Source organism: Oryzias latipes, chromosome 19, assembly GCF_053564925.1.
Source record: "Oryzias latipes strain Hd-rR chromosome 19, Olatipes_Hd-rR_3.1".
Lineage (NCBI taxonomy): Eukaryota > Metazoa > Chordata > Actinopteri > Beloniformes > Adrianichthyidae > Oryzias > Oryzias latipes.
This window is the reverse complement of record NC_136255.1, coordinates 15,586,149-15,608,961: the sequence shown is the minus strand read 5'-3', so window position 1 is coordinate 15,608,961 and position 22,813 is coordinate 15,586,149. Positions and strand designations below refer to the sequence as shown.

The window sequence follows — 22,813 nt, the reverse complement described above, 5'->3', positions numbered from 1 at the left end:
TTCATTGCGTTTCAAAAAGTCTTGCTAACCAGGTAAAAAATTGAACGCCTTCACACATTTTTTTAATTAGAGCTTATCCATACCAATATATATATATATATATATATATATATATATATATATATATATATATATATATATATATAGTAAAATCGAATAAAGAACCATTGATAACCACAAAAAAAGCACAACTTCTGTTTCAATGGAAATAATGGGCAAAACCTCTATCCTGACTCAAAGCTTTTATTTTGAAACCACTGAAAGTGCAATTTCCGGACATCGCTTTATACTTTTGCTGAATTTACTAACCCAGGTTTCCAAACGTTTTTAAATTACCAGTTTAGCGGGCTTAAATGAGTAATCTAGTCAAAGGCTTATAATAATTTCGTTTGAAGCTGAATCCAGCACTGTAGAGTGAAAACATGCATGCTTCTAAAATTTTAACAACCTGTTGTCATATCATAATTTGCAGAGAAACAAACAACTTGATGTGATTGTGACAATTTTATAAGAAAACACAAATGAAAAAAAATCTTTGTATGAGAAATGGAAATGAGGGCGTGGCTGAGCAGGCAGACATGGAGAAAGGTCCCCAGGCATGCCACTTTCTTTATGCTCCCTGTTTTCTATATTCAGGATAAAAATAAACCCTTTTCACCTAGAATCGTATCATGTGGGGAAGCTGCAAATGTGAATTGTATTGGTTTCAGACATAGATGTGTTGCATTCTAAATATTTGCAAAAAAACCCACAGTTGTGTTTTTAACATGTTCTTGTAGCATTTTTCCTTATGAGGTAGGACATATATTAAGACAATCATGCTCAAAATGGCATTTTTGAGGGTTTTTTTTGTGATGTTTTATTTTATTTCTTTATTTATCAGAAGCAGATGAAAAAAATGAGTTGAACTCAGTGGCGAATTTTGGATGAAATCCTGCTGCTCTGCAGAAACTATGTCCTAGAACACGACACAGGTTTTTCGATTTTGACTAAAAACGGCATCATCCTCATTAAAAGACCACTGGGGACCTCTTTTAAAGTAGATCAATAGATGATCAGAGTGGGATTTTTGTAAATAAAACCAGGTAAAACAGACATTTCAGTACTATAACCTTTTCTTATAGTTTTTACTTTGAAAAATTAGAGGTTATAACCTTGTAAAAACAAAATGCTTAACGCTTATGCCATCGCTTCTTTATATTCTAAGAAATGTGTATCTATTGAGTGGTTGGGTTCCATGCATCTTCATTTAACGCAAACACACATTCGTTTTGCAATCACACACAGTAAATTGCCTTATCCAGGCAGAACCATAACTTATATTTGTCTTATTATACCTTACTTTCAGCTTTAAAATGACCATCATGAACACATAAATTCTTTAACTACTTTACCCACACATGCAGAGGCACTGGCATAAAACAGTGATCATAAAATCGTTTTTCTACTCGCCACCAGCGAGAATGAGAACAAATGAAACAGCTAGACCATGAAACGTCGTCAACCTAAAGGCTAATAAATAAAATAACAATCATAAGTTATGGACTGAAGGGCTTTTTTCTGTTCTTTTTTATCCACTAAATAGATGTTTACACATGGCTGTAATTCAGCCAGTTCCAACACGGTGATGAGCTGCACCTCGGTACATTCACTTCAGATCAAGTCTCAGCCAGCAAATGCAGGGGCCGGATCCATTATGAAACAAAGACAGAGACAAAGGCTCCATTCAGCTGCACTGTCCATAAACATTAAGAAGAGGTCACATTCCTCCATCCACGAGCTAATAGCTGGCACTAAGCTCCAGCATTTCTCTCTTCGCCTATTGGATGACTAATGGGGGTTACGGCTGAACACAATCCAGGAGAGAACTGATAAATTATAATTATTGCACCACTGGACATCACAGAGGATCAGAGGGGGGGTCTTCACGGAACGATGGCAGGTTACGTCCCATCAGATAATCCACATCAGATGATGAACTGAAAGGGTTATTAGTCTGAATGTCAAAGTGACATTTCATTTAAATCACAACACTATAACCAGACACTTTCATTTGGCCACCCTTTCCTTTTTAATTCAAAAGTTGATTTATTTTTTCGAAAACACGGAGGACCACAGCGCTTGAGGCTGAGATCTTTAGAATTCATGAGATCTACTTCATCCCAGCAGAGCATCAATCACAATCTGCATATCAGTGCAAAACAATTATTCAAAAATTATAAAACAAACATCTAAATATTACATAAATACGTCAGCCCAACTGATTAAATTAGGACCCTTGAAATTATAAAATGTTTTTTTTTTCTAGATAGTTAATATGAAGGAGATGTTGAGGTCATTCAAACACTAAAAAAAAAATAAAGACAGTCTTGAAATTGACATGTTCTGGAAAGTAAAGCGACTTCCTGGAGCTGTCCTGGTGGAAAACTGATTTTAAAATGTATGACTTTAATGAAGCCTACCAGACAAAAAACAGCTTTATCTTGTGCTGATTATTTGCTTTAAGCGTGATCACAAAGTGCACTGTGTACTTTTTTCCGTCTGTTTCGCAGTCACATGCTTTCACTTGCATAAAGCTGCCTCTTCACTTTAGGTTGCAAGTCAACAAGAAAATAAAAACCCTCCACCTGTCACTCCTCACATTTTAATAACAGCTCTGCAGCAGCAGCAGCAGGAGTGAAACCTCTCTCACCCATGCTGCTCACGCATCCAGCTCCTCTTGCAGAAGAACCCCCAGGAATCGCCCCTTCCAGCTTGTGTTATCAGCCACAGTGGCAGTGTGGGTGGAGCTGCTGTGTGTGGGCACCCACTCTGTTTGACGCTTGGCTGAATGGTGGCATCGCACTGTAGCTTTCTCCTTTACTGAAGGGCCTTTTGTTTCCCAAAGAACACAGGCCTCATGCAGTCAACACAATGGCAGCATTCACAGGTTCCTCTTTGCCATTAAGAGAAAGAGTGCACAGCCTGCACTGAATCTTGTAAATGGTCTTTATTTTGAGCGATTTGATAAAAAGAGAAAAATCCAAACACCACTTTTTTACATGATGAAGAATGTCTCTTTAGAATGTGTAGATTTAGTCATCTTTAAGCAAAAAGTACATGTGAAAAAGAATTAGGCAACAGTGACCTCTGGTGGAATTACAGAATAATTGCATTGCATAGATGGGCTAAAATCAAATCTACCCCTAAACATTACCTTATGTGGATAAAGGAAGTTCACTTAAAAAAAAAAATATTTTTTTCTTTGATAGATGACAATCTCCACTTAAATCTTTCACATAAAAACATCGGCTTCAAAAAGCATCCATAACAATGTTGAGTACGTTATCTACTTTAAAACATTTTTTCAGTCATTTGCTAAAAGCCCTCATTTTCACCAAGATGAACAACCCCGAATAAAGAAAAGCTGTATTATTAGTACATAAATCTTTGTATGTTGGTCATTATTGCAACAGGACGCATCCTTGTGAGGTTTAATTGAGCCTCCAAGAAGAAGGTTGTTATTGCTTGCTCAATTGCTTGCAGGCCATTCATAAAATTAATGTTGTGTAGAGTTTCTCCACACAGGTGTTTGCGAGACTCTGACAATCTGTTGTAAAGCCATTTGCTGGGCTGAAGTATTTTTCAGAATAATTGCATTGTTTCAGCACACATATGTGGGCTTTCTGGGTTTAGGAACACACAACTGGAAAATAAACCCATTTCACGTCTTGATTATGATATTTGTCATTTTGTCACTTCATAGAATTGTTATATTTTCCTTAACTTTATTTGCTCATCCAAGGAGAATTTCTATCTAATTACTTCAGGTAATGTTTGTCATTTTTAAGGACATTCTTTTATAACGGAAACAACTGAATTAATCACATTTTTATACATTTTAAGTTACTTCTCATGAAAGGAGGTATGCATAATTTTGTTAAAAGATACTTTGACATATTGGATTAATTTGGGGGGGAAATGTCAGACTCTCACGATTCGTTGTCTTTCTTTGCACAAAAAGGAAACAGATGGATACATTTTTTAAAAGCTCAACTTGCTTTCTGCCAAATAAACACACTTTCATGACACGCATTGGAAAATGCATTAAATTGTTTTATAAACTGATGCAAGTTTTTCATTATGCTGCCTACTTTCCAAAGCTCTATTCTGATATTTATACTTTGAATTTTTAAAGTTTAGTCTTCTTTTATTTTTGATAAATACAATTATGATTTTATTTTTGAAAAACAATTAGAAAATCTCGTTTAATTCTTTTCTCTCCTGTGCACCAAAAGCCTTAGTGTTTTAAGATGCTTTTTCTGCAGTTTCCTGTCAACAAAAAAACACCTTAATTAAAATAGAAACACTTTCCTTCTGGTTTGGAGACAGCAGCTTTCCAAACTGTTTTTGTTGCTTCATTTGCACATGTCACTTTTTTTCATTTGCAATAGACAAAGGCTCTCTTCTTTCCAAATAGAAATGGTGGCATTCATTTCTGTTTTTTTTTGTCGACTTTCAGGCATCTGGAAGAGATCCTAATTAATCTAGCAGAAAAGCGTCTTCTCTTTTGGTGTTGTGACACATTAAAGGTTTTCCATGATTTGGAGCAATGAAAGGTTAATGCTCATTTCTTCCTGTAATCAAGTCCATATATAAATCCAAAAATACTGATTTACATAAATACAACGATTTACTTAAAAACACACACAAATCTTTTTTCCCCAATGTTATTTATATTTTTATTTTTAAATGCAATCAAAAAAAATTGATATTTTTGAAATTGTATATGAGGATACAATGTGAACAATTTTAATGGCAGTTTGAGTAAGAAAATACAAAACAAAAGTAACATAAAATTAAGGGGGGGGGGGGGGGGGGGGGGGGGACCTGAGTCCGGATAAAAGAAAACAAAAGTAGCATACATTTCTTTTGGTGAATTAAAATATAAACAGGTACTTCAAAAGTTGTGCAATAAAGGGGACAAAACTGCTTATGACGAAGAGGAACCAGTTGTCTCTGAATGAAGATGGAGCTCACTTGTGGGATCCGGTATGCATTTGGGGTTGCATAGTGGCTCTGCCTCTGGGTTTAAATGGGTCACCTGGAAACACCAGCAGTCATCCACACATTCAAGCACCCATGCAACAAGCACACAGAAAGAAATAATGAATGACCAAAACCAATGGAAGCATCTCACTCAATCACTTCTACCTGTAACAGAAGAGAATGATGCCAGGAAAATCTTCCAGCATGGTCGCAAACAGATATTGACTTTACATTTGTGTATGAAATTCAAACTTTTACTTTTTTTTGTCTAGAAAGTAGCAATATGTTTTTTTATTTTTCTAAATTGAGATCAATAAATCAGAGTTTTGTTTCTTCTGGGTATTGACAGACATTAAACTACAAATGTGCCTTCCTTTTATGGCCAGTGGGAGGCAGTAAAAGTCCTGCAATCTCAGTTTTCCAAAGCCTGGCACATGAGGAGAATCATAACATTAAAAAGTCATTCAGCTGAATGCTAATGTTCATTCCGTTTTTCGATTAACTTACACTTCTGTACTATTAGTAATGTTTCTTTATCTCTCACATTAAGCTTTTATTCCCTAGTATTAGGATTAATCTTCTGCTCAGTGGACTGGATAAGTTGAGATAGATTTTTGAATAAAACTTCTGCTATTTATGATATAAAACTTTTTTTTTTTTAGTTAAATAGTTGTGTTTTATGAACATTTACTTTCTGTAATGTCAAAAAACATGCAAAAAAAGCCTCTCAAGAACTGTAATTAAATTTGAAATTTGAAACTCTTTCCAATAGAAAAACAGGATAGTGCTCTGAAGCATAAATTTAAATAAATACCAGTTTACAAAGAATCCTGAAAAGCAGTTCTGGCATACATTGTTGCCTTATTTTTAAATGAGCGTGCTTGTGATTAATGGAGTGGCAGGCAGCCACTGCAGCTGCACAGGGACAATGGACGGCACAGTGACGGTTGATGAGAGGTGAGGCCGGCTGCTCGCACATTACCATTCACAGAGGTACACTGGGTGCTGGAGTCTCCCTTCTGACTGAGCTCAGCGCCCATCTGCTGGTCCCCAAAACCCGAGCCCTGCTTCCTCTCCTGGGCCTTTCGCTCCAACTCTCGCACTCTGCTTTGGGACTGAAAGATGAAGTCTGGTCTGGACAGCTGCAGTGCCTGCTGTCAAAGTCAGAAACACATTTTTCTTCTTGACAAAACAGTCATGCTTATGCCTCTTTTGGAACTCTTTTCAACTTAAATCTGTAAGAGGCGTGTGTGTAATCGTTCCCTTTGTGTAAACCTTTCGCATGGAGGGCCAGATTTGGTGAGGTAAAAATGTGAGCCCTTATAACAACATTTAAAGCAAACAAAATATTTAATGAAAGATTTTTGCAATGAGAAACTTCTCTTTTCTTCACATAAAACAGAAATCGAAATATATTTTTTACCAAAGTTACTGTGAATTTCTAATTAGAAGACTAGAATTACACTGAACAGTAATATAAAGCAACTCCTCTTTTTGCTCGCATTTGTCATGAGATGAACTCAAAGATCTAAAACATTTTCTACAAACACAAAATAACAATTTCTCTTAAATCTTGTTCACAAATCTGTCTAAATCTGTGATAGTAAGCACTCCCCCTTTGTTGAGATAATCCATCCTACCTCACAGGTGTGCCACCTCAAGATGCGTATTAGACAGCATGATTATTGCACAGGTGTGCCTTAGACTGGCCACAGTAAAAGGACTTCTTACTTACTTCTTAAACATGTCACTTTGTTTTATTGGGGGTGGATCTGGAGGGTATTCCAAAAAGCAGGTTATGTGAGTTACCACGGTAAGTTTGAGGCTAAGGAAACGGATAACCTCAGCTTTCGGTTCCAAACATGGAGTTGTGTTTCAGGGTATGTCAAGTTGCCATAGCAACTCATGCTCTGAACATAACCTGGTCTTGAGCAGGTTTAGTAGATGGTTGGTTTGTTTTCAGAGAGGTGAAGCAGCGTAGCATGTCCATTTGAAGATAATTTAGTGGATGAAGAAGCTCAGATAATACTTTTTTCACCATGAGAGGGTGAGAAGACCACGTATGGATGTTGAAAAAAATAACCTTTTAACATTGATCCAACTTAATTATTTGCTTCAGTTAAGAAATCTTTTTTTTTAGTTAAGTCAACTTAAACATAACACGTAGTTATCAAACAGCTATTTTACTTTCATTCAAATTAATTCAATTAAGTAGGTGTAACTTTGGTGCTGCTGTTTGGCAGCGCAAGGAATTGTGGGATACCCTTCCCTTTGCCTGTCTGGATGGACTTGGGTTTAAGTGTTGGTTATTGACCAAATGTGTTTTGTTGTGTAGCTGTTTTATTGGGTTTTGTCTAGTTATTTTCTCCTGGAATGTTTAATTCTTTCTGCAGCATGAGTGAGAGGGACGGAGAGAATGATGAGTTTATTCACCACCCCCAGTGCAGTGTGGTATTGCAATAACTGAAGTTAAAGTCAGAGTCATGATTAGCAAATGGATGATAAAATTTACAAGTCCACACTGTGTCTTTCAGTTCAATTTGATAAAAATGAGAATATCTGCAGCATCAAACTCAGGCATATCAGAGTTCAACAAGTACAATAAATTAAGATGGAAAAACATTTAAATGAATTGAAGTAATATAACATTTAGTTAGATAAATATGTAAATTTGAACTGTATAAATAATTATTGAGTTGGATTTCGATCTATCTATCTAGATCCCACAAGAGCATTTTGCGTCACAATGAAAATAGAAATGAGATAGAAACTCGTGCGTTTACTTTGTCCGTTCTTTTTCTCCAAGCAGAAACTCTTTTGCTTATGCAGCCGTATTTCTTTTTTTTGTGGGCGTATAATCTTTATACGCCGTCATTAAAGTCTCCGACTCAGTCTCACTGGCGTATAGCACTTTTCTTTTTCTTCACGCGTTTCCATGGTGACTCCGGAAATCTGCGATCCATTGAGAATGCCTTCATGTACTTGCCGTGCACGCGCATTAACCCAGGGTTACCAAGTGGAGCGTAATTATGTGAACTCATATCCGGTCTTTTGGAACCGACATACCCAGAGTAAGCAAGTTCAGGCGGATTTCAGCCAAAGTTGCCTTTTGTTGTGTCACACCTGGGAGGTGGGATGGAATATCCTAGCAAAAAAAGAAAGCTCACCATCACAGATATAGACATCTGTCAACAAGATTTGAGAGAAATGGTTATTTTGTTTTTTAGAAAATGTTTTAGATCTTTGAGTTCATCTCATGACAAATGGTAGCAAAAACAATATTGTTGGGTTTATATTTTTGTTCAGTGTAAAATGAAGTAAATGTCTGTAAAAAACAAACAAAAAAAACAAAGATTAAGGCACCTGTAAATCTGAAATGTTACACACTATTTAATGTTAACTGTAAACTTTTATATGTAAATCAAGTGACCAGGAAGTCAGATGTCTCATTTAAAAGCACAAAGCATTTTGGTTTTGATCAGAGAAACAAATAGGTCTGATCCTCTCATTTGACCCTTAAGACTCTTCACTCACATTCATTTTATTGTCCACTCCTCTGAAAAACATTTGCAACTGAGCAGTGTCAGATTGCAGCCATACTCACGTCGCAGACTAATGAAACAATTCAAACCCCACTTTTTTACCCTGCATCTCCTAATATTAAATTACATTTTCCCAATTCTCTGGTCCACGGTGTTACAAGCAATGTTAAACTTTCTGTTTATTATTTACATTGAGGAAATTAGCTAGTCATAGAAGTGTCCCGCAACAGGAATGTCACAGTCTCACAATGACTAATGAGGGAATTAACCAATCACAATTAAAAAAATTGAACACGTGCCGGATTTTGGACATGCCTGCTTTATGTGACACTGATTGCCACTTATCTTTTAAAAGTTTTACTGAAGTAAAAAAAAAACTGAACAATTTAAAACCTTTACAAATTGGAATAAATATATTTCTCAAAGGCACACAGAGGAAACAGGTGTAAAAAAGATTGTGCTCCCTCCAAGTGTGGCCCCAGAATTAACTATATTCTCTTGGAAAAGGAAACCTTTTTGTTTTTTTTTTGTTTTTTATTAACTCAGAAAATGACCTCACCTGAAGAGAAATGGTGTCATCTGACCTTTGCTGGTCGAGCCTCAGCGGCACAAACGTAGCAAGAGGCTTCTTGTTGTGATCATTCTGCTCAGGATGGAGCTTTGTATTCCTCTCCTCCTTAAACTCTGAGATAAGAAAAAAAGAAATGGATTGTGTTTGAACCCTGCACACCTGTGACAATGCCCTAGGGCACAAAAGTATCACTATCCGGAAACAGGCATAAAGAACTCTGCCACAAAACATCAGTAAAAACAGTAGCAGTGTACATCCAAAATGTGAACCACGGTGTGTTTTTACCAGGATCTCCTTGGGGTGACGCTATGGACTCCTCCAAATTGTCACTTGATATCCTCCTCTGATTGAATTGTCTCTGGAGTTTGATGTTTGCGATGATGGCAGCTGCATTTAGGGCAAGAACTTCCGCCTGAGATTGATGGGAATGGGGATCTGTGAAGCAGGAGGCCTTTGATGAGTAAAACAGAAACGCTGACCTTTTTTAGGGGGCGTATTTAAAAAAAAAAAAGCCCTGAACTTTCCCTGCTTGGGTTCTGGCTTTACAGCTAATTGATTATGATCTTAACTATTATAATGAAACACTAATGAATAATCTAAAGGACAGAAAAGACAAGGCAAATGAGGAAAAACCTCTTATTAGGAGGACAAATTTGTATTATTCATCTAAGCCTAGATTTTTATCAAAAAAATGTAGCCTTTGATTTGTTCAAAGAAAGAAATTAATAATTAATAAAAGCTTGCATTTTGCACAGACTCCATACTAATACATGTCCTGGAAATGGATGCAATCAGTTAAACTTCAGATAAGGAATACTGATGCCCCAGACAAAACAAAAAAAACATCAATTTGCATGTATGTTTTGGGAAGGAGGACAATTTAAAAACAATTACATTACATTTCCCACTAGAGGAAGAATAAACCCATCTTTTAATTTATTTTAATTTATTTTAAAAGCGTTACCAGTGGGCCATTAGCATGGAGCCCCAACCCCTTTCCCCTCCCGATTCACAACAATATGAATGAAAAAATACAAAGAAATGTAATTTTAAGCTTAATCTTCTTAATACGTGTCATCCATCATCACAAAAATCCCGCAAGAACAAGTTATAAACATCAAAAACACATCATTATGTTGGTTTTCTGAACATCTTCTTCCAACTTCCTGTATGGAAGTAAGTGAAGCTTAAAGCTCTGCTCGTGCTGCAGGTTTTGGGGAAGTGTTGCGATAAATTATCTATGCAAAGTTTTTCCTGCTGAGACCATGAAAAAAGTGAAAATGAGAGAATGTGTAGGTGATGATGAGGCCTTCGCACATATGTTGCTATAAGCAGGCACGAATCTTTGACATGAGAGTCGGGTGCCATAAAAACAACGTTAAAATGCTTGTCAAGCATTCGGCACACCTCAAAGATGATGTCAAACATGCGATGGTGTAATTACACCAAACTGTAATGCACAAACTGGCACAGAGGACATTTTATTTAGATCCAGTTATCCTTCTGAAAAACAGAGATCAGAGGCGGAGGGAGGCTGCAGGCTGATAAGGAATAATCATACGGGACAGAGAAACCTACCAGGGGCCTTGATGAGGGTTAGACTTGGTGACGTTCTCCGCATTCTATCTACTGATGGTTCTAATCTCACTTTTTCCTCCCGGTTTGCCGTCTGGGTGTCAGCCCCCGACTGACCTGCTTCCCTGGCTGCACGGCTAGTGTTGATGGATCCACTGCCCCCAGAGTTTCTGTGAGTCCCCTGAACAAATCCCAGGCTCCATTTCCTGGCATCTGTTTGGGCTCGGTTCTCCTGGCTCGACTCAAAGTGCCCAGTTAATTTGCCGTAGCAGCTCAGCGGTCTGTGCAGTGTGTCCGATCTCCGTCCAGAAGCTTTTGGAGAAACTTCTGAGAAAACAGGCCCTGCTGTGACAGCAGGTTTGCTCACAAAGAGACTCAGAGTCGATGTGTGCAGAGTGTCATGTTTCTCTGTGTCTGAAGTGTTTGGTCGAGAGATGGAGTTTGAAGGGGAAATCAAACGGACTCCGTTGCTTCCTGAATGGCTTCCTTGACCCCATGTGCTTTTATTCTGAAACACTCCCTCTGTGTAGCTGTGTCTGTACTCTGGATTTCTGAATGGAGCCTTGGCTGGACTGTAGCTTTCCTTGTGCTCTGTCACTTTGATGATGGTGGCCTTTCTTCTGCGGACCACGGTGTCCGACCCTTGGCCCTCGGGTGGAGTCTTGGCCCTGACAATGTTTGGCGCAGCACTGGATGTGACCCTTTGCTCTGTGACTTTGACGATAGTGGCCTTCCTTTGCACTCTCAGCTGCCTGGAGTTTGGATCCATGGGCTGTTCATCTAAGGTGGGAGAGGGGGAACTGGAAGTCTGGGATGAAGGAGTGCTGGTGGTACATCCAGGTAGACTGGCTGTTCTGCTCACTTTTCTGGAGGAGATGGTGATCGAGGAGATGCTGGTTTTGTTCTGAGGTATCAAAGTAGTCACCTCTGAACCTGCCTGTGAAGGTTCTGCGTTGCCTTTCTGAGTCAGAGGGGTCGTGGCCTTCAGAGGCTGAAGACTGTGTGTCCTTTGCAAAGGCTTGTGTGGCTTGAGCGCGCCCGTTTCGCCTTGGAGCAAAGTGGGATGATGACTGTAGGGATCAGCAGAAGCTGTGCAAATAAAAGGTGAGTGGTGGGAAGGTTTGGGGCTGTTAGTATTCAGCAAAGGAGACTTCCTGCTTTGGTCTGAACTGGTCCCAGAGAGAAGGTCATCGTTCCTGTTGACTCCAGGGAGAACGGACGTCCTGCTGGTCATCCAACCCCTCCTTAAAGCTTGCCAGCTGAGGGGTCTGTCCTTCTCATTATCAGGAAGATTACTTTTTTCTGGCACCTAGAGCATGCATGCAGGGGAAAGAGATAACAACCCTTAATTATACACCCAGATCCCATCACATTCTCCTTTTATTGGTAATGTCAAACACTAAATGTTTCGTCATCAATCAACCCAGTAAAGCAGGTACTGTAAATTCATCTTGGCAACAGGAGCATCTGCTTGAAATTGACATTCATTTTTGGAGCATAGCCTAAATTAATTTGCCATGAAACATTAATAAATCTCTCTAATGTGGCTTTTTAGGTGCAGGTCAGCTGACTTGTCTCCCTGGGGGAAATTCCTGTCTCTTCTCCCGTCAGATGACGACTGCTCCCCCCCTCCACCCCCAGGTTGTGCTTGACACAACGACTGCCCTGATAGCAGCACACAGCTTGACGAATCCCTGACAAAGTAACAACGACTTTCTCCTCAACTAAAACTGAGTACTTATTTTAATTGGAAAGATGAGAAATAAAATCATTTCAACCCAAAAAAAGTTTCACAACGTTTAATATTTCTTATTTGTTTACTTACTTTTTATTTTTTAAATACTGACTTTAGCCTCAATTTTTCAAACTAGTTCCGGTGATGTGTGGTTGAAAAGAGGAAAATCTTTTAAAATTTTTGAGATTATTTGTGGGAGCACCAGATTATTAACCCTTTGTTGATCTCTGAACTCACCGGTGAGTTTGCCAGTCATGTTGATTGATTACAGTGACTTAGAAATGATAAGGTTCCTTCCTTCCCTTTAATGTGAACTAACGTGAAAGGTTTTAGCTTAGAAAATTTTGGTTTAAAAGAGTTATGACACATATTTGTTGGAATAAATCGTTGGCACATTGTAGTTTAGAGGAGCTTTCATTGGTTTTTAGACATTTTTCACATTGTTTTCACCTTGACTTTGCTTTTTTTGTGGATTTATTTTAGTTTGTCTCTACGTGTTAGATATTTGTTATGAGAGAAAAAAATGTTTGTTTTTACGTTTTATGTTTTAAAAAAAAAACAAATTATGACATTTACAAAAAAATAGCTTTTTTGGACAGTTTCAGGTTTATTGTGAAATTATTGGGTAATATAACGAAAAAAAGATCTGTTTTTTTATGTATGATTTAGATCTGTAAATAAAAAGAAGCTGGGCTTGTACTAAAAAGAAGGACATCATTTGTCACAGAAAATAGTTTTAAATATATTAAACAGAGAAATTTGTAAAGTAGAAAAAAATCCCAAATAAATATGGAAGCAATTTACTTTTCAAAAGCCCAAATTATTTCCTCAATATGACAGTTTAATCACTTCATGCCTTACCTTATTTTCAATTATATTTAAAAAAAATTCAAACAAGGTTGTGCTAAATTTAGTGCAGTCCTGGATTTAAGCGTACATTGCAAAATAGCGACGTGAATGGGTTAAAGGGAAGACAACAAGTGTCAGATTGTCATGGAAAATAGAAAATAATGTGCATAAGTGAGTAAGGAAAAAGAAGCACTGTAGGATCAAGCACACTAAAAACTCCATAGTTAAAAAATAACCCAACTCCAAGTTTAAAAGGGACTAACTTGTTTCTGGATTATTTTAACTCAGGAAAAGAAAAACATATATTGGGTTCAAATGAAGCTCACAAAATTTGTATTGCTCCAAAAAGTAACTCAAAAATACATCCTAACATAAATAACCAGGGATTTAAGAGTGATGCAGACAGAAGTATGACAAAATTAAATGCTAAATTAAATGCAAAATAAATCATTTCAACATATTGATTTCCTACTGAATGAAAAAGTTTTTTATATGTATGAGGTTCCATTTGTGCCAAAAATCTGTTTTTGTATGAGGTTCCATTTGTGCCAAAAATCTGTTTTTGTGTCCACTGTCTATGTCTTTGGTCGTCTCACTTTGTCGTCAGGACTTTGCCAAAAATCTGTTTTTGTGTCCACTGTCTATGTCTTTGGTCGTCTCACTTTGTCGTCAGGACTTAGCAACCGTTGCTACTGTCGATAGCTACTGTCGATAGCTACTGTCGATAGCTATTGTCGTTAGCTACTGTCGTTAGCTAGGGTGTTTGCTGCTGTCGTTAGCTACGACGTTTCACCGTGTTTTGTCGTTAGATGTTCTCGTTTTTCAAATTTTGCCAAAGTCGTCAGAAAAGTCCTTTGTAAGGCCGGTAAATTTTTTCCTGTACTACCACGGAACGAAAAAGAAATGTTTATCAAAGCAGACGTCAGGGTTAACCATGACAACACGTTTTTAAGATGAACTTTATTTTGATATTCCCTCAAACGCGTATTGCCAGAAAGGGGGGGGGGGGGCATGCATACAACGCTTGAAACGAAAACAAAGTGGCGCATTACCGCCACCACCTGATCTGGAGGCGAACTACTTCTATTTAACGCAGAGAATGACACATAATAAATATGTACATTTTACGAAGACTATTTATGAATGTGCTGTGTTCTGATCATGAAAAACGTGGTTGATTTATTAATAATAAAATTACAAACACATTGGTGTTGATTTAATGTATTTGTTCAGAAATAAACCCTCAAGTCATTAGTCCATGGCAATATTTATTTTTTTTGCCGCTGAACGATTTACGGGGGCCTTGCAAGGAGGCCTTTAAAATATCTTTGATGAGTTACCTTCTCAAATTTTAGTGGGTCGAGTCACTAATTATGAATATAACAGTCGAAAACTGACTGGTTTTTGAGCTTTTCTTTTTAATCTATTTATGTGACCATGAGATGGCGCACTCGGGACCACATAAGGCTCTTATTAGCCCGTCTGATCCTCGTTTATCCATCAGATTTGTAACAACATATTTTATAAAGATCAGTCATTTTTCAAAATAATTTGAAATAATAGTTTCATCACAAGATTAAATTAAAGCCATACTCTAAATAACTTTAAACGGGAACGTGAAACCGTTGTACGCTGCACCCCCCCCCCCCTTCTGGCAGTGCGCGTTTGCAGGATTGTCAATAAAGGTTTTTTTTTTTTTAAAGTGTTTTGTTCCGTGATAATACGGGAAACAATTTATCGACCGTACAAAAGACTTCTCTGACGACCTTTGCAAAATTTGAAATACAGCAAGATCTAAGGACACGACATGGTGAAAGAACGTAGCAAACGACACTAGCAACGGTTGCTAAGGATCTTCCTGACGACACGTGAAACGACGTAGCAGACGACACTAGCAACGGTTGCTAAGGATCTTCCTGACGACATGGCGAGACGACGTAGCAAACGACACTAGCAACGGTTGCTAAGGATCTTCCTGACGCCGTAGTTAGACGACATGGGATAAGGACAATGACAAAGATAAAGTTTAAGGATAAAGCAAGCATATACATCACAAAGTTAATACAAAGTAATAATCAAAGAATCATGGGCATGCAGAAGATATTGCTTAGTAGTACATAAACATGAACCAATGTAAAATGAACTCGTTCAATAGACATAGACAATGAGCCCAAAGCATAGACAGTGGACGCAAAAACACGATCAGTGGACATAGACAATGGACCAAAGACATAACAGTAGACGCAAAAACACATTTTGATATTTTTGGCACAAATGGAACCTCATATTTTTGTGTCCACTGTCTATGTCTTTGGTCGTCTCACTTTGTCGTCAGGACTTAGCTATGAGGTTCCATTTGTGCCAAAAATCTGTTTTTGTGTCCACTGTCTATGTCTTTGGTCGTCTCACTTTGTCGTCAGGACTTAGCAAGCTTAGCAAGCGTTGCTACTGTCGATAGCTCCGGTCGTTAGCCACTGTCGATAGCTACTGTCGATAGCTACGGTGTTTGCTACTGTCGTTAGCTACTGTCGATAGCTCCGGTCGTTAGCTGCTGTCGATAGCTACTGTCGATAGCTACGGTGTTTGCTACTGTCGTTAGCTACGACGTTTCCCCGTGTTTTGTCGTTAGATGTTCTCGTTTTTCAAATTTTGCCAAAGTCGTCAGAAAAGTCCTTTGTACGGCCGGTAAATTTTTTCCTGTACTATTGCCGTATTGCCAGAAAGGGTGGGGGGGGGGGGGGGGGGGCATGCATACAACGCTTGACACGAAAACAAAGTGGCGCATTACCGCCACCATCTGATCTGGAGGCGAACTACTTCTATTTAACGCGGAGAATGACACATAATAAATATGAACATTTTACGAAGACTATTTATGAATGTGCTGTGTTCTGATCATGAAAAACGTGGCTGATTTATTAATAATAAAATTACAAACACATTGGTGTTGATTTAATGTATTTGTTCAGAAATAAACCCTCAAGTCATTAGTCCATGGCAATATTTATTTTTTCGCCGCTGAATGATTTACGGGGGCCTTGCAAGGAGGCCTTTAAAATATCTTCGATGAGTTACCTTCTCAAATTTTAGTGGGTCGAGTCACTAATTATGAATATAACAGTCGAAAACTGACTGTTTTTTGAGCTTTTCTTTTTAATCTATTTATGTAACCATGAGATGGCGCACTCGGGACCAGTATAAGGCTCTTATTAGCCCGTCTGATCCTCGTTTATCCATCAGATTTGTAACAACATATTTTATAAAGATCAGTCATTTTTCAAAATAATTTGAAATAATAGTTTTATCACAAGATTAAATTAAAGCCATACTCTAAATAACTTTAAACGGGAACGTGAAACCGTTGTACGCATGCACCCCCCCCCCCTCTTTCTGGGAGTGCGCGTTTGAAGGATTGTCAATAAAGTTTTTTTTTTTTTAAAGTGTTTTGTTCCGTGATAATACGGGAAACAATTTATCGACGGTACAAAAGACTTCTCTGACGAACATTGCAAAATTTGAAATACAACAAGATCTAAGGACACGACATGGTGAGAGAACGTAGCATACGACACTAGCAACGGTTGCTAAGGATCTTCCTGACGACATGGTGAGAGAACGTAGCATACGACACTAGCAACGGTTGCTAAGGATCTTCCTGACGACATGGTGAGACGACGTAGCAAACGACACTAGCAACGGTTGCTAAGGATCTTCCTGACGCCGTAGTTAGACGACATGGGATAAGGACAATGACAAAGATAAAGTTTAAGGATAAAGCAAGCATATACATCACAAAGTTAATACAAAGTAATAATCAAAGAATCATGGGCATGCAGAAGATATTGCTTAGTAATACATAGACATGAACCAATGTAAAATGAACTCGTTCAATAGACATAGACAATGAGCCCAAAGCATAGACAGTGGACGCAAAAACACGATCAGTAGACATAGACAATGGACCAAAGACACAACAGTAGACGCAAAAACACATTTTGATATTTTTGGCACAAATGGAACCTCATATATATGAATGTATTAGTGTTTTGGAACCATTTACAGAAGCCAACAAAGTTAGCTATGAAATGAATCAACAGTGAGACAAATCACATGTCCCTCACAGCTCTTTCTAAAGGACTGCATGTCTCCAGGGGCTTTCACTCTGGTTGCATATTTATGCTAAACACAGACTCTGAAAGGAACCAAGAACCAGCAGCAGAAAGTAGGTTCATGAATAAGAACCACAAAGCCCAATTTTTTTCCTACCTATGTTTACAAAACTATAAACACAGTCCTCTGGTTTAATCATCAAAAGGGGTTTTGGAGTTTTCTCAGTGACCATATGCTTGATTCACAGATGCTTTCCCCCTCTGACTTAAAAAAAAAAAAAAAGCTAGCTGTGACTCTGAAGTAGGAACTCAAAAGGACAGACACTATTAAAGCAGTTTTGTCCCCGCAGTGTGAAAACCAAATGGAAGAAAAACCCTTTCAGCATTTGCATCTTCAGTCAGTGTTTAACCTTCTCCTTTGGGTTTCATGGTTCTGAGTGCATTTTTTTGTTTTCTCGGTGAGAAACACTTTATTCTTTTGATGCTTTACATGGTAGTTTTATTGTCAAGCTCGTTCTTTCCAGCTACCTCCTGTAGTTTTGCCTGCTCTTCATCTATGTTGTATTAGTCATCACCTCCCTCTGAATGACTGATCCCTTTCCCCCTCTTTTTTTCTTCCTGCTCTGTGCCAGATTCTTGATGTTTTTTTTCTGTGACATTTCAGTCTTGCTTTCCATCAGCTTCTGGCTTCGTGTTTCTATTTTTGGACTCAGAACTTCTGCTCATCCTTTTTTTGGGGGGGGAATGTGTTTAAAAGTTGGTTTTAATTCTGCACCTTTTTTTGTCTCCTGAATGTTGACAGTTGTTTTGGGCCTTGTGACAAATGAGTTGAACTGACAGTTTTTAAAAAGTACTTTCAGGAAATAGCAAAGTAGTTAGACCAATTCATCACATCACAAGCTAGATGTTATCAGATATCAGGCAATTCTAATTTGGAATCTTTAAAACTATTGTTTGGATTAAAAAGGCCTTAAGGTTGAGAAGCAGATATAATTTACCTCTTTATCAGATGGGGAGCCTGGATCACGCGTCCACCACGTCCTTCCACGTAAAGCTCCGGAACTGGTGTGACTTCTCTCCCCGCCACCATCTATGTTTCAACACAAAACAAGTCGATTTTTCACATGATACGTTTGCTACCTCTCTAGCAAGTGCAAACACACCAACCCAGCAGCCTGTTTGACAGTCTGGAAATGTTGACACCGTCAATAATTGACACTGGCACAGTGAGGTGAGTCTAGCACCACCCCAGAGTGACTTTTCAACCCCCCCTCAGGAGACGAAGCAACTTTACAACTGTCTCCCAGTGCTGACTGATGTTGCCAGCCTGTCTGTTTCCACCTGCTGCTGTTACCAAGGCGACGTGGCTTCACTTCAGGATAACCCTTAAATGATGATAGTTTGTGGTGTTTCCCAATTTTTTTGGGGGAAAAAGATCCCACAAAAGAAGAAATACAGAGGACAGGACTTTGCCAGCTGTGTTACAGCTGAAGAAAAAGGTGTTTTATGAACTTTCATCAAACTCCGGCTCTCCTGACGCTAGACTCCACATGCTACCGTCACATTACATCTCATTTTCTTCACTTTAAAGGGTCCCTCACTGAGTCATTCTTACACCTTTTACAAAAACCTCCTCTCCAATTATTTTTTTATTGGCTAAATCTAAAACACCTTTTCTCCAAATGAACACCTGACATTAATATCCCAAAGGGGAGTAAAGACATGAGCCTACACAAGGAAAATCCTCCACTTTTCTCATCAACCTTATCATTTTCTTCAGAGTTAGATAGATAGATAGATAGATAGATAGATAGATAGATAGATAGATAGATAGATAGATAGATAGATAGATAGATAGATAGATAGATAGATAGATAGATAGATAGATAGATAGATAGATAGATAGATAGATAGATAGATAGATAGATAGATAGATAGATAGATAGATAGATAGATAGATAGATAGATAGATAGATAGATAGATAGATAGATAGATAGATAGATCCCAATGCCAACAAGGTTAACATATCCTAAACAAATGCACAGTCTATCATCCAAGATCATTGCAGCCATATAAATGGATCGTCTTGATTTCTGTAGGCAGCATGGGCCTTGTCAGGATTATCTATGTATAAACAAGAACAAGGTTGAAAGATCAAGCTTTAGATCACACCCAGAGAGTATGGGGCTGCCATTCTGGAAGATTAACAAGCCTCCCGCTCCAATCAGTCTGGATCCCTCCTTATCTTTCTGCCTCCCAGCTCAATCCCCATCCTGCTTATTCGGTTTTCAGTCTTTTTCAAGATTTGTCAGGCTCGTAGGTAAAAAATTGCTTTTGAGAAACACATTTTTGCTTTCACTCTGTCTGTTATAAAATCAATGGAACCACTGAACATTCATTAAAGCTGTCCATCTTCAGTTTTTATTGTTTTGTTGCTTAGTTCTCTAAAACCTTCTGAAAAAACTTTGAATAATCCCTCATTATCTTAAATGAACACATTTTTGTATAAAGTAATAAATTCCAAACCTACAGAGAGGTGCTCGGTTCTTCTGCAGTGTTGGAGTGATGGGTTGTTTGGGCCTCAGCTGTATAAAAAAAAGAACATTAAAGAAATGGAGGAAATGTCTCACATTAATAAACATTTTCTAAAGATTATTAGTTATTTATGACTTCTAAAAAAGTGACATTTTATGACATCACAGCTGACTTGATATTACTTTTTTCCTAGGAGCCACATGTGCGTAATTTCAGTCTCAGTTCCCCTATTGCACAGACATTCCTCAATTTTGACTCACATTTTCTATTCTTCATCTAATACTTTGTTTAGAGAGAATTAGCCTTGTACAGTGACTTGCATCCTCCCAGGGCCTAAAGCTCACTCTCTGCCTTAACAGCATCAAATTAGTCGTAAACCTTTGGAGAGTGCGTGGAGTTCCTGCAGAGTAAGCTGTTTTCATGAATGCCAGAGCTCAGCCTTCTCCCTGGGCAACTGAGACTTGACTACTAATGGCTTTCTGTGGCACTCGGTGGTGGAGCTCAGAACAGCCTCATCTATATCCCACTAAAGCTCCCACTTGAGGGGTTAACAGTAACAATTACACAACCTAAATGAATTGTAGTCACAAATCCAGATTGAGCCATAAACAGAGTCTTTGCTTGGGCCTTTTGTCCAAACAGGAAACGATTTTCTAAATAAGAGCTCCAAAATAAAAGTTCATGCCCTGACACAAAGTAAAATGGGTGTTGTTGAAGAGTTTCTGCTTAAATAAAATAAAAAATTTTTTTACAAATAAAACATTTTATTGCATTTTGGTATTACATAAGTGGTTTACCAATAGTGTTTTTAAGCCCTTGACACCTATTGATGCGAATATTAAACCAATTCGACTTTAAAAATACTTTAATTTAGCATCTGCTTGAAACGTAACTGAATATTTTTAATAGCTGGATATAACTTCAGGTTAAAAAAAATCCAATCATTGTTTTTCTCATTGCAGATTCCCATTTTCTGTTCAATACACACGGGTTTTATATCAGAAAATGCCCATTTTTTCATTGTGTGTTTGAATTTCAATTTTTCTAGATATGGTTTCCAATTGAGCACTGTGTAGTTGACAAACTAAAGAGATTTAGAAAACAGGACCCCAAAATACCCATTTTTATAAAGTTGTTTTAGCTCTTGCATTGACTGTTCCAGATTAAAGCATTCTAGGTGTAAATATAACCTTCTTCCATGCACAAAAATGTTATTTGGCTATCAAGGAGCCCATAAGCAACACAATGTTTTATTCACCATCATGTTTTTGTGTGACTTACCTGGCCAGGACATTGGTCCAACATCTGGTTTGGGGTGCTCCCATCATCCAACCCCATCACTTTTCTCTGTATTGGCAACCACCCAAATTTGACTGGAGAGAGACTACAAAGGTGAGCTTGCTCTTTCTGGGGGGCCTCCATGATGTGCGCTCTCTCCCAGCTCCTTCTGTGCTCTGAAATAGGAATGAACCCAGCTGGAATGGACTCCTGGCTTCCCAGATTGGAACTCTCACATGAAGACGAGCGCCTGCTGTAGGAGGGATCGCCCATCCGCCTCGTGGTTGTGGTCCGATCGTGCAAAGGGGGAGCTTCTGTCGGGTTCTGCAGGGTTTGCAGGTGTTCCAGCCAGTCGTCCAGCCGGGCCCCTTCGATGGCGCTTTGGGGTCGGGGTGCACGTTGCGGGTTGGGGACAAACTCCCCCTCTGACATTAAGCTCTCCCAGTAAGACTCGTTTCCTGATCTCCTCCAGCTTGGGGATTTCCTCTGGGCAGCTGGTCTGCGGAAAGCCATCCCTCTGGAGTTCAGGTGACACCTCGCAGGTCTCACCTTTCAGCACCCAACGGGGGGTGGGGTGGGGTTAATGAGAATCCAATATTTTAAAAGCCCAAAGTTGACAGGTGGCATCACTAACTATTAAAACCGTTTCATACAAGAGTATTGGAGTTCCCCTTTGATACAGATCTGCTCTAAAGACATGTTGAACACAATTCAGGTTGAAAATAAATGATCAGAGATTGCAAATGTTCCCAAATGAAAGTATTCTGACACCTACTTACCTCCTGTCGACAGATCTTCCTTTTTCCTCAGAATGCAGTTCTTAGGACATAAAGAAGGTGCTAACGGGTACTGTCTCCAGTCAGGCATGGAGCAATGCGAGGGATGCTTTGGCAAACAAAAGAGCTACTGAGCACAACAGCTGAACATCCAATAGAATGGGGAGGAGGAAAAGAAACTTGGAGATAGGCAGGCGAGGGAAACAAACACTTGTTGATGGAACAAGATCTCCATTAAAAGTCAGGCAGCACTCCAGAGAGATTGTCAGCATGCTTGACATTCAGGCATCCCTATATGTATAAGCGTCACTAATGAGGAGATTAGCCATGTTTTTCTATGACTCACTTAAAGTGGTCGAAAGCGTTTCTGCAGAACCCCCCTAATGTGTTTCCCCTGCCTGTGATCTCGTGGTTGGCGGCTGATGATGAGCATTGCTGTCCTCAAGCCTCCATGAGGCGTGTGACTCCGTCTTAAAATGGGTCAGTGTCCTCCTGGATTAGTAACTGTGACCTACATGACTGAAGGGTATTTACAAGACAGAGGAATTTTGTTTCAAACTTCAAGACGTATTTTAAAAAATATATTAAAACAAACTAAATTTGGATGTTTGAGTTTTTTGTAAAAACAAACAGACCGACGTTTTCTGTGTCTTTGCAATCAAATGTAACAAATGTACGTTTTTAAGACAATAATAATATGGACATTTTAATCTTGGTGGATGGCACCTTTTCCAGGTTTTATCCTACTCCTTTCACAAAGACAGCTGGGATGGCACCAGTTGCTCAGCAACGCTCAACAGGATAAAGTTGTAGT

At 38.6% G+C, this 22,813-nt stretch overlaps 1 protein-coding gene across 3 annotated transcripts; it reads right to left on the bottom strand.

Annotated features, from left to right (window-relative positions):
- Positions 1-4,695: 4,695 nt before the first annotated feature.
- c19h10orf90 (chromosome 19 C10orf90 homolog) lies at positions 4,696-22,269 on the bottom strand. 3 transcript variants are annotated; one of them, XM_023949703.2, is made up of 9 exons: positions 22,003-22,269; positions 21,227-21,772; positions 19,941-19,995; positions 18,408-18,499; positions 10,720-12,025; positions 9,427-9,576; positions 9,130-9,254; positions 6,011-6,179; positions 4,696-5,083 (listed from the first exon to the last, which is right to left on the bottom strand). In XM_023949703.2, the coding sequence occupies exons 2-9, from the start codon at positions 21,734-21,736 to the stop codon at positions 5,016-5,018; spliced, it is 2,475 nt and encodes an 824-aa protein (XP_023805471.1). In that variant the 5' UTR covers positions 21,737-21,772; positions 22,003-22,269; the 3' UTR covers positions 4,696-5,015. The 3 variants fall into 3 exon arrangements, with proteins under 3 accessions (XP_023805471.1, XP_023805469.1, XP_078794020.1); XM_023949701.2 differs by having other exon boundaries at positions 6,011-6,182; positions 22,003-22,138; XM_078937894.1 differs by having other exon boundaries at positions 6,011-6,182; positions 21,999-22,112.
- Positions 22,270-22,813: the final 544 nt, after the last annotated feature.

Coding starts and splice junctions, on each gene's coding strand:
- c19h10orf90 (XM_023949701.2), bottom strand. CDS start 21,736: ATGGCTTTCCGCAGACCAGCTGCCCAGAGGAAATCCCCAAGCTGGAGG. Junction 18,500..19,940: donor GAAGAACCGAGCACCTCTCT/GTAGGTTTGGAA, acceptor GTTGAAACATAG/ATGGTGGCGGGGAGAGAAGT. Junction 9,577..10,719: donor AACCCTCATCAAGGCCCCTG/GTAGGTTTCTCT, acceptor CCTGCTTCACAG/ATCCCCATTCCCATCAATCT.